Here is a 10,076-nt window from a genome sequence, read left to right on the forward strand (position 1 = left end):
AGTGGAGGAGATGAACCATATGTGTTCTCTCCACTTTAGTGCATAGTAGATAGTCCCACATTGGTTATCCACCACATCGGGTTGGGTTCGGGCTTGGGCTTGGGCTTACTGTTGTGGGTAGTGGTTTTACCAATTGCCTAAACTTGTTTTGCTTTTTTCGGCTGACAAGTTTTCGGTGTTCTATTAGGAGTTGGTCTCTCTTCCTTATCTGTTTAGGAGACCAACCTAACCTCTATAAATAGGACTGTGAGTCCATAGAGGTATGGACTTGATCAAAAACTCAACTCAAAGAAACAGAAAACAAAAAACCAGTCCTTTTCTTCTTCTTCTTCTTCCTGTCAGCCGCCAGAGAGAGTTATATTGCTGTTCTAGAGGGTAGTATGTTCTAGTGCAAAGTCAGCTCTTTGTTAACCATTGAATCCTGTGAGGAAGACGCCACTGTTGCCTTTCTGCACCATTGGAAGGGGCGAAATCTTTCCTTAAGGACAGCCTAATCCGCACCTTGGTTATTCCCAGTTACTGCTGTCCTTGTTTCTTCATTGCTATTGTTCCTTCTGTTCTACTTTAGTTGCTGTGTTCATACAACTATTCTAACAATCTTAAGGAAAGAATTTCGTAGTAGAACAAAGGAGAGTGCTTTAATACGGCAATCAAAAGATAAGTCTTTTACTTTGAATTATTGTTTGTGATATTGGGTTATGACTTTAGAAATTTTCTAATAATTTCGTTTTTGTTAGGGAAACCAATTAAAGATTGAATATTTATTGATCTCTTGTGGTTTATCAAACCTTATATGGTTGTAGACCTTTCTCCTACGTTTGTGGGAGTCAAATATGAGATTTCTATCAAGAAAAACGTCAAAGTTCGTCTTTTTGACTGCTGCGTCACTCATTACGGAAACTGCTATAACTTTCAGCTCAGAACTCGGTTTTGCAATCCACTTCTTGTGTTGGATAGCTGATTCAAAGAGCTTTCCAGTGGTATAAGGCTTGACACCCAATTCATTCTGAGCTGGTTCAGAGTTACAGTTCTTTTGAACTGTTTTTCTAGAAAGAGGAAAATATGGTAATTCGATTTTTCAATCGGTTAGGTATCGTATTCTTTCACTCTTTGCAATTCTTTTGGTTTGATTATATGGTGATATTCTTGCCTTGAGTTGCATGCTAGTTTTCTTAGGAGGGAAATCCCTAAGCTTAATTTTCTTCTTTAATAACCTAGTCAACAAATTATACGTGTTTATCACTAAGATTTTAATTGGTTTGATTAGAAATAGTTTGATATTAATTTTCTTTGTACATATGTAGATGTATGTAGATGGTCTAAGAGAGACCCTAAGATAGTTAATATCAACCACACTCAAATTTTGGATAGTAATTATAATGTATTCAATGCATAATTGCTTACCTCTATTGAGTGAACATGTTGTTAGACGATGGTTATAATTGTACTGTTGTGAAAATACATGTTAGATGAAGTAACTTGTAGCTTATATCCAATATAGCATATGTTAAAGTTGTGTAGCATGCTAGTTTTGGATATTAATCATCGTGGATTTACTTTAAACTTGATGATAGTTTATTGGTAATTGTTTCTAGTTGATGACATTAATGGGTTGAGCCATTAGATGTTGTGGTAGTACTTGAGGTCTTGTTGATAGGGTATCCTATCTTGCTTGAGCTCATGTAAAAAGAGGAGGTGGAGTCCTCAGTTGTTTTGCTTATTCAGTGGCTAGATTTGCTTAAATATCGTGATAATTTTTTTTGTTGTGAGGGTGCAGGTTAAAGTTTACTTTTCCTGAACCTATGATATGATATTTACCATGTTTGGCATAAATGCATTATTTAACATTGGCATGAAGCTTAACCATGTCATATATTATTAAGTAATGAGCATCGTTGTCTACGAGAGGAAACAATATGGGAAACAATCAATATCCTCTTAAACCTAATTTAGTCAAGGAGCTGTAATGGATTGTCTTCTTAGATAATATCCTCCAGTAACTATTTTAGACAAGGAGATGTAACGCTTGTGGATTGTTTTATTAGGCATTATCCTCCTATGACTATGAATAAATAGCCAAGGTGATGTACAAGTGCGTGGATTGTCTCTCTATGTAAATTGGAATATTGAATGATGAAAAGAAGAATGATAATGATATTGTCTTGGGTAAAACCTTTTTCATCTAATTCTTCTATTCTTTAAAATTCATTTGAATCACTCGTGAATTTCCTTTCATATAGATAGCATGAACATAATATGACTATGTTTAATGTGATCCATAATCACAGACTTGAGTAAAGTATATTCTTGTCATAAGAGTGCATATTTGTTGTTGTTTCTTTTAGTGTTTGTAGCGGTATACTGTGTTTTGCATGTAAGTTTGATTAGGTTGAGTAACCATTGAACTGTGGGGGGTTGTGACCCATATGCATGACAATCGCTTTTACCAAAGTTTACCTCACAAGATCCTTTGGAAAAACAACGAACTACAAAGTATGGAAAGGTCTTGGGCCTATCCAAAAATGCTTCAAAATGTGGGGGGTGTCTTGCCAAGGCTATTGTGAATGAATCTAAAAGAAGTCTTTTTGAGACCTGGAATTATCTAGTAGATGTTCATTGGTGAAACTCATAATAGTGATATTTGTTTTCAGTTGTCATGAGTGATAACAATTTTGTAGATACCACACTATTATTGAATGTCTTATATGCTAATTTTATTTGAGGTTGTGCTTTCTGAGAAATTGGCATAGAGTGGTTGGATGTTCATAATGAACTACGTAAGAGGATCCCATAATTTCTGAATAAGAAATTTGGAAGACTATCAGTGAGTATATCCACCATTTACGGTGATGATGTTTATATGTTTCTTGAGGAAGATTCATTAACCTATAAGGAAGTTGTCTATCTATGAGAAGTGTCATTTTTGAAGGATACAACTCCTCTAAATTGGACTCTTGATTTATTGGGGGATCTATAGGTTGGATTGGATCTTCAAGAGAAAACTAAAACGTGATAGTTGTATTGCAAAATACAAGGCTAATAATAATAGCCAAGGGGTTTCAATCAGAGACAAGATTTATACTACTTTGAAACCTTGCTCATGTAACTAGAATTTCTTCTAGAATTCTAAAGACTCTAGTTGAGTAGTTGTCTTGAAACTATAATACAGTGATGAGCTTAAGGTATACAATTTAGTTAAATCTTTGTATGAGTTGATTCTTTGTAAATGGCATGAGCAATTCAACAAACATATTGGTGTCTTATGGATGTCAAAGTACCATTGTTGATAAAAATGTGTACTTTCTTTAGAGTAAAAGCAAGACATATGTGTTAATCTCTCTTTGTTTAGATGATTTAATATAATGAGTGCTAGCATTGAGAATGTGTATGAGACGAGAAATTCTATTTGAAACAAATAATAGGCCGTCATTGAAAACGACAGTTCATTATGTTGTTAAACTCATTTTGAATCGCTATATTAGGTTGTCAAGATGTTGACGTTTGAATATGGTTGAAGCCTGGGCGTACCTTAACTTTAAATCGGTGATGGTATAGGGGGAATTTCGGGCACTCTGAGAATTGAATGACCGGTGAATATAGGAATTAAAACTCATGTTGGTCTCATTATGTTGTTATAGCACTTAGTAGAAATATTTTTTCATTGAAAAGTATGGGTATTATGACAAGTAAGCATGTGTTAACACCTTTTGTGGCAAATATCCATCTTATGAAAAATAATCTCCTTGTGTTTTCTCATACTAAATATGTCAATATCATTGGTAGCCAATTGTACTTGATGGATAATGTATGTGAGACATGACATTGCCTACATTAATGGGCATCGAAATGATAACCCATTGTGTCCTTATAAGGAACTTTGATGTATATTGTCAGATTATCCAAGTACTATAGCAGAGCCATTGATTATGGACTGATATTTAGTAGATTTCCATCATTGTTAGAAGGGTAATATGTTATAAACTGGATCCAGTAATGTTTATGTGTTTACCTTTGGTGGAAATTGAGTGTCTTGGATATCATCCAAGCTAATGCGCTTTAGAAAAGGCATGTGATGATCCGAGTGGGTTAGCAACCTCTTGGCAAATCTTCCCATTGGCTCTAAACAACCTCGATGTGTATATGCTTTGTAATTTGTCTCATTGCAATAGCTAAGACATGTTATCTTATGTGCAATGGGAAAAGAATACATGTAAGTTTGAGATATAACTTAATCAAGCATTTGCTAGAGATTATGTTAGGTTGGACTTAGTTTGGCCACATGTCTAACCGCACCACTTCTTTGGAGGCAAGTGGTTATCGTCGAGGGGATGGGACTTTTGCCTTAGATAGAATATTAATCGACGGCAACCCCACCTATGTGATTGGAGATCCCATGAAGTAGGTTCAAGGGAAAAACAAGTCACCCTCATTAAGCTCGGTATGCTATTGTCTTTCTTTGAGGCGTTCCACCTATGACTAGATAGCATTTTTGTATACTTGTATAACTTGAATAGCAATGAGAAAAGGATGAGTTACTTTACTCTTAATGGAATCCATAGTCCATTTTTTTATGAGATAGTGTATTCTAACCGCTATGTACACTTGATGGATATCCACCTACGTGAATGTAGAACTGGGTCGGTTCTTATGAGTATTCGAGGGCAAATACTCTAGAGCATTCACATAAACACAGGCGTATAAGGGCCAAAAAGCAACACCGAGTAACGGGGCATATAATGAAAGAGCAATGTGGGTGCATGTCCTCTATTTTACTACAAGGGAATGTTGGTTCAAAGATTTTTAATCCACCACTTTCACGTATTATAAGACATGTTACCCTATGTGGTTCAAGCCCGAAAAGCACCAAAAGTATCTTATGCATTGGTTTTTCGATTCTCTCGGCATTTCGTTAACCCCTTTTCTTTTGTAATATCCTATTCCAAAATAGGGGGGACTATTAGTATTTTGAAATAGTGGGGATTGTTGGAATCTCTAAGTGTATTTGAAAATACTTGTGTGTGTGCAAAGTGGAGGAGATGAACCATATGTGTTCTCTCCACTTTAGTGCATAGTAGATAGTCCCACATTGGTTATCCACCACATCGGGTTGGGTTAGGGCTTGGGCTTTGGCTTTTACTTGTTGTGGGTAGTGGTTTGACCAATTGCCTAAACTTGTTACGCTTTTTCTTCTTCAGTGACAAGTTTGGTGTTCTATTAGGAGTTGGTCTCTCTTCCTTATCTGTTTAGGAGACCAACCTAACCTCTATAAATAGGATTTGTGAGTCCATAGAGGTATGGACTTGATCAAAAACTCAACTCGAGAAAGCGAGAAAACAAAAACCGGTCTTTTTTCTTCTTTTCTTCTTCTGTCGGCCGCCCGAGAGAGAGTTATATTGTCGTTCTAGAGGGTAGTATGTTCTAGTGCAAAGTCAGACTCTTTTGTTAACCATTGAATCCTGTGAGGAAGACGCCATCATTTGCCTTTGCTTCGCACCATTGGAAGGGCTTAAATCTTTCCTTAAGGGATGACCTAATCCGCACCTTGGTTATTCGATTCATCGTGTCCTTGTTTCTTCATTGCTATCTTGTTCCTTCATTTCTACTTTAGTTCTTTGTGTTCATACAACTATTCTAACAATAAGTTGTCAATAGGATATCAAAAGGCAAAGCCGTTGTTTCTCGCAACACATCAAACCGAACCCTTGAATTGCACTAGTTTAGATAATGGTGATAAGATTGCGAATTCTTGAGACAAAAAACTGTATATAAGAAGTCTAGGTAAACAATAGTATCATCAATATTTGACATTTAAGAGTTTCAATGAACATAGTCATAGTAAGACAATCAGTATTTTTCCCATCAAATGCTTACATGAGATGTCGAGGAGTGTATCTTAACATGTTCAAATAACATCCTGCGCAAACCACGCCGGATTTGTTTGTCTCCAATATACCTAAGTAGTCTAAGTTGTGGACAAAACTTGGCCACCTCTGACACCCAACCATCAATCACACTCAGAGGACACATCCATGGTAAACATGGCCATTGCTTCTAGTACAAGAAATCAAGGTGAGATATCCATCAATCATGTTATCTTATCTTTCACGCCCCACAACAATGTTTGTAAATTTATTTCATGCATACAACAGCTTTTAATCAGTTTCCCAATTCTTAGACATAAACCTCGCTGATATATATATATATATATTCAATTCTATTTTCTTTTTCCTTTTTTGGATAAGATCCATTTGAAACGGATCAAACCGGGCCTGCCTCATTTCCTTTCACTCTCCAGTATCTCATAAAAACAGTCACTTGTCAACTCTGATCCATTTTCTAAGGACAACTTGGGATGTTGTTCTTTTTTTGATACTCAATAGCTTCATCCAGCATAGACGCCTTATCAGTCTACCAAAACCAAAACATCAAAATCGAAAATTCTACCAACAAACCAAAACGCGTAAAAGATGGTGTTACCTTGTTAGAATTAGGAATTAAATTCTGCAAAGCTTTCATTTTCTCATTAATCCTACTTCTCCTCCTCTGTCACAAACCAAACAAAAAACCCATCCAATCCAAATCATCACCACCAATTTCATAAAACATAACTAACAATCATTAGCCATTAATCATTACCTTCTCTGACAAATTATGAACTTTTTTCTACTTCTTTTGAAGAATTCCTCGAAGGGTCTGACTTTGAAGATGGCCGCCGACCCATCAACTCCCTCCTTAAAAAACAAAGAAGAGGAGCCATACTCAAATTCACATATAAACAACACCATAGCTTTAAATCACACATATTTAAATCACACACAATTCTGGTGTTCGGATACGATCGGCTCCACCACGAAGAACAATTGTTGTCTACGATGGACATCAACCAACGTAACATAACCAGAATCGTCCACCACTCTCCCTCCTCCTTTATCCGGGCTTGGGACCGGCAAAGGTAAAGACTTTCATTATTTTGCAATCGGGCGGAGTTAAAAAACGGGTTATTATCTCTTCAACCTGCAAAAACAAAAACTTTCATAATATAACATTCTTATAAACCATCTAGCCATCATACCATCATAACAAGCTATAGTGCACAAGTTCGTTATGTCATTCTTACATCTTGCAAAAGGCTCGTACCATTACTTACAAAAAACATACTCAAAAAACCAAAATAGAAAAAAGTTTGCATATCCCACACAATAGATTACTCATACTGCAACCTTGATTCAAGCCAAATCAAAGGCCCCCCTTCAACAAAATCACTAAGGTTCGAGCAGCCAAATTGAGGTCCATCATAAATAGGAGCATTGGGAACCAAGACTTTCTGGATGTAGATCTTTTTCCCCTCCAAGGACGACCGCCATGGCAAATATTAGCGGTGGTGGTCATAACATATCCCCTAGCAACGGAACACCATCTCTACCTAATAGGATAACCTAAAGAGGTGGACTCAACGTTTTCAGCCAGGAGGGTTTGCGGAGGGTTCAACTGGAGGGTTTGCGGGGAGGGGGTTCGGGAGGGTTCGCAGATTCAAACATATTCATTAAATTCTGTTGAGGCGAGCGGCGACCGAGTTGGAACCAACATCGGTTCCGGGTGTTGTATCCCCATGCGGCGGTTGACTATTCGACATTCCATTATTGGTTACAAGCTTAAGCATATCCTGACAAAATGAAAAACAAAACTAAGATTTATATATATGATGAAAGCAATAAGTTTTATATTTAAGGCAAACTCACCATCAACACACCCTCAACTCTAGCTATGGAGGACTTCATCTCACTCATTTCACCCTTAAATTCAGAATTTGATGAAAACCTTGCTTGTGCTAACATCACCTTCGCAATACTTGTACGTTTTAATTGCTTCGTAGAGAGGTTAGAGCTGATTCCACGAGTCCTATTCCTTTTGTCCGCTCCTAAAACTTCGGTCAATTCGTCATTATCAAAATCAAGATGAGTTGCACTGCCCTCTCCACTTGAAGTTGCACTTTTTCTTTTCTTTTGAGCAGCCTCCACCAATTCCTATAGTGTTTTCCATTGAAATTAGTTCAAAACTAACAAGTTAGTACAAACTTAAGGTAAATCAGTCGAGAAAATATTGTCTATAATAACAAAGTAACGAACTAACAACATCCCGCACACTAGTTAAATTGCATCATTTATAAAGGGAAATACTATGCCAAAGACTTAACAAAATTATAGTTGGAACTCAAGTGAAATGCAAACTCACATAACGGGCTCGAGCACTCTCCAAAACAGTTCCATTACGACGTTCATGTCCTGATTTCCAACTGTCTACCCGTCCATGTATCTTGTCAGGATTTTGTTTATTCTACATGTACATTGGTAAATAATTGTTAGCATATCGTGATCAAAATTTAAAAGTTTATGGAAAGACACCTACCATTTTATGCAACATGTTGGCATACGTATCCCGCCCAAGTGTATGTCGAGAATCATTCAGTTTTATATTCTCACCATTCTTTGCTTTTCTTGCCATCACTTCAGGAGTGTTCTCATATAGTACAAACTGTTCCCAATGATTTGGATCAATGCCATCTGGGCATGCGGCGATTTGTTCTTCCAAAGTCTCAAACTTATTCAATATATCTTTTCTCAAGACCCATTTTCCATATCTAAACTTAGTACAAAAGTTTTTTTTTTGCATGTGAACAAGCTAGTGCTTGGTCGACATTTGTAACTTCAAATTCACGCTGTAAAACACAAGTTATATAGTAATGTGAATGAAGCTATAACTCAAAATGTCTAGTATGCATTAAAAAAAAAATCAGAGGTAAACCTTACCATTAAGGCATTCCAAACCTTATCCTTGAAGTCAGGATGTACAAGCCTCCAATCAGTGTAACTAACTGGGATACGAGCTCGAATGAGACTACCAGCACGAGTATTCCATCTGGAGGCATTATCACCAACGACAACACCATCAATATCAATCAATACTGGTAACTTCCTAACATTTTTCGATTCTTGCATGCTGAAGGAATTTTGAGATGCTGTGAAAACTGAAGTAGAAGGTGTGATGCATGTGAGGCATAACCGGAAGGTTGAGATGCACTAGTCAGTGGTTGACGATACCATTTCAAATGAAATCCTAACATATATTGCAAAATAGTCTATTAGTAGTGCGGTGCTTGAAAAATATAATCATGAAAGGTGAGAAAGAAGAATAAATAAAAGTATATAAACAATTCAATCCAAACAAAAGTATTTCATTACCTTATCACACATACCACCAATTTAATAAACCCGAGGAGAGATACATAACAAACAAAATGAATAATAATAATAATATACACAATAAGCATACATACTAAGACTGGAAACTTTAAAGCAAAAATTGTATCATAGTTTGGAAACTAAAACAATTACAATCGGGTTAAGCACTTCATCAAAGGCTTCAAATTAGGTTGGTCCTCAAGGGTAGATTGGAAAACGGTTGGTACATCTAGTGAGTCAACTCCACCGTCAATCGCCTCGGTGAATGGATGACTACCGACCAATTAGGATTTTTCAAGTCCTTGAAGTAAAACACTTGACTAGCCGGGCGAAAATGACCGCTCATCAAAGTCTTGATCAACACTTTTCATCTTATTAAGATTGACCAACACCAAATTAGAGTTTGGATGAGAGCTTGCAACCATTGGTCTTGTCCTCCACCCTCACCCAATTGCAATAAAAGACTACTTGTTGAAAGTCCGTATAGTCCAACTCTAATATTTGTTCAATAACCATACCACTTCGGCCGATGCATCTCTTGGATTTTTGTCTTTCCCTACTTGACATAAGCGAAGTGATTGCCTCCATGCAAAAACACCACTATCTTGTGTGGCAACTTGTTTAGATCATCGACCTAGTAGAAAAGACAAAACCATTGATCGCGGTACTTTCTATACATTTTAGCTTGGTGCAATGGTCCTTCAACTAATCGCCATAAGTCACTCTTTGGTGTCATTTGCAGCCAATAAGCGTAAAAGGCGATAGTTAGAAATCTAATATTACTAACTTCAGATTTCCTATTTAAGTAATGGATGAATTAAACAATACCTTGTTATA

General features: G+C 36.7%; 1 protein-coding gene across 1 annotated transcript; it reads right to left on the reverse strand.

Moving 5' to 3' along the window:
- Positions 1-7,543: 7,543 nt before the first annotated feature.
- On the reverse strand, positions 7,544-8,991 carry LOC147514251 (uncharacterized). Its single transcript, XM_086581370.1, has 5 exons — positions 8,808-8,991; positions 8,407-8,716; positions 8,233-8,334; positions 7,740-8,024; positions 7,544-7,663 (listed from the first exon to the last, which is right to left on the reverse strand). The coding sequence occupies exons 2-5, from the start codon at positions 8,668-8,670 to the stop codon at positions 7,544-7,546; spliced, it is 771 nt and encodes a 256-aa protein (XP_086437496.1). The 5' UTR covers positions 8,671-8,716; positions 8,808-8,991.
- Between the last annotated feature and the right edge of the window lie 1,085 nt (positions 8,992-10,076).

This window comes from Coptis chinensis, chromosome 2 (genome assembly GCF_015680905.1).
Source record: "Coptis chinensis isolate HL-2020 chromosome 2, ASM1568090v1, whole genome shotgun sequence".
In the NCBI taxonomy this organism is placed as follows: domain Eukaryota; kingdom Viridiplantae; phylum Streptophyta; class Magnoliopsida; order Ranunculales; family Ranunculaceae; genus Coptis; species Coptis chinensis.

Bases quoted from the DNA above. Each gene is read 5' to 3' on its own strand.
- LOC147514251 (XM_086581370.1), bottom strand. From the start codon at position 8,670: ATGCAAAAAAAAAACTTTTGTACTAAGTTTAGATATGGAAAATGGGTC. The intron at 8,025-8,232 runs GTGAGTTTGCAT...AAAACACTATAG, and splicing joins AGAGTGCTCGAGCCCGTTAT to GAATTGGTGGAGGCTGCTCA. The intron at 7,664-7,739 runs GTGAGTTTGCCT...TCATTTTGTCAG, and splicing joins GAGTTGAGGGTGTGTTGATG to GATATGCTTAAGCTTGTAAC.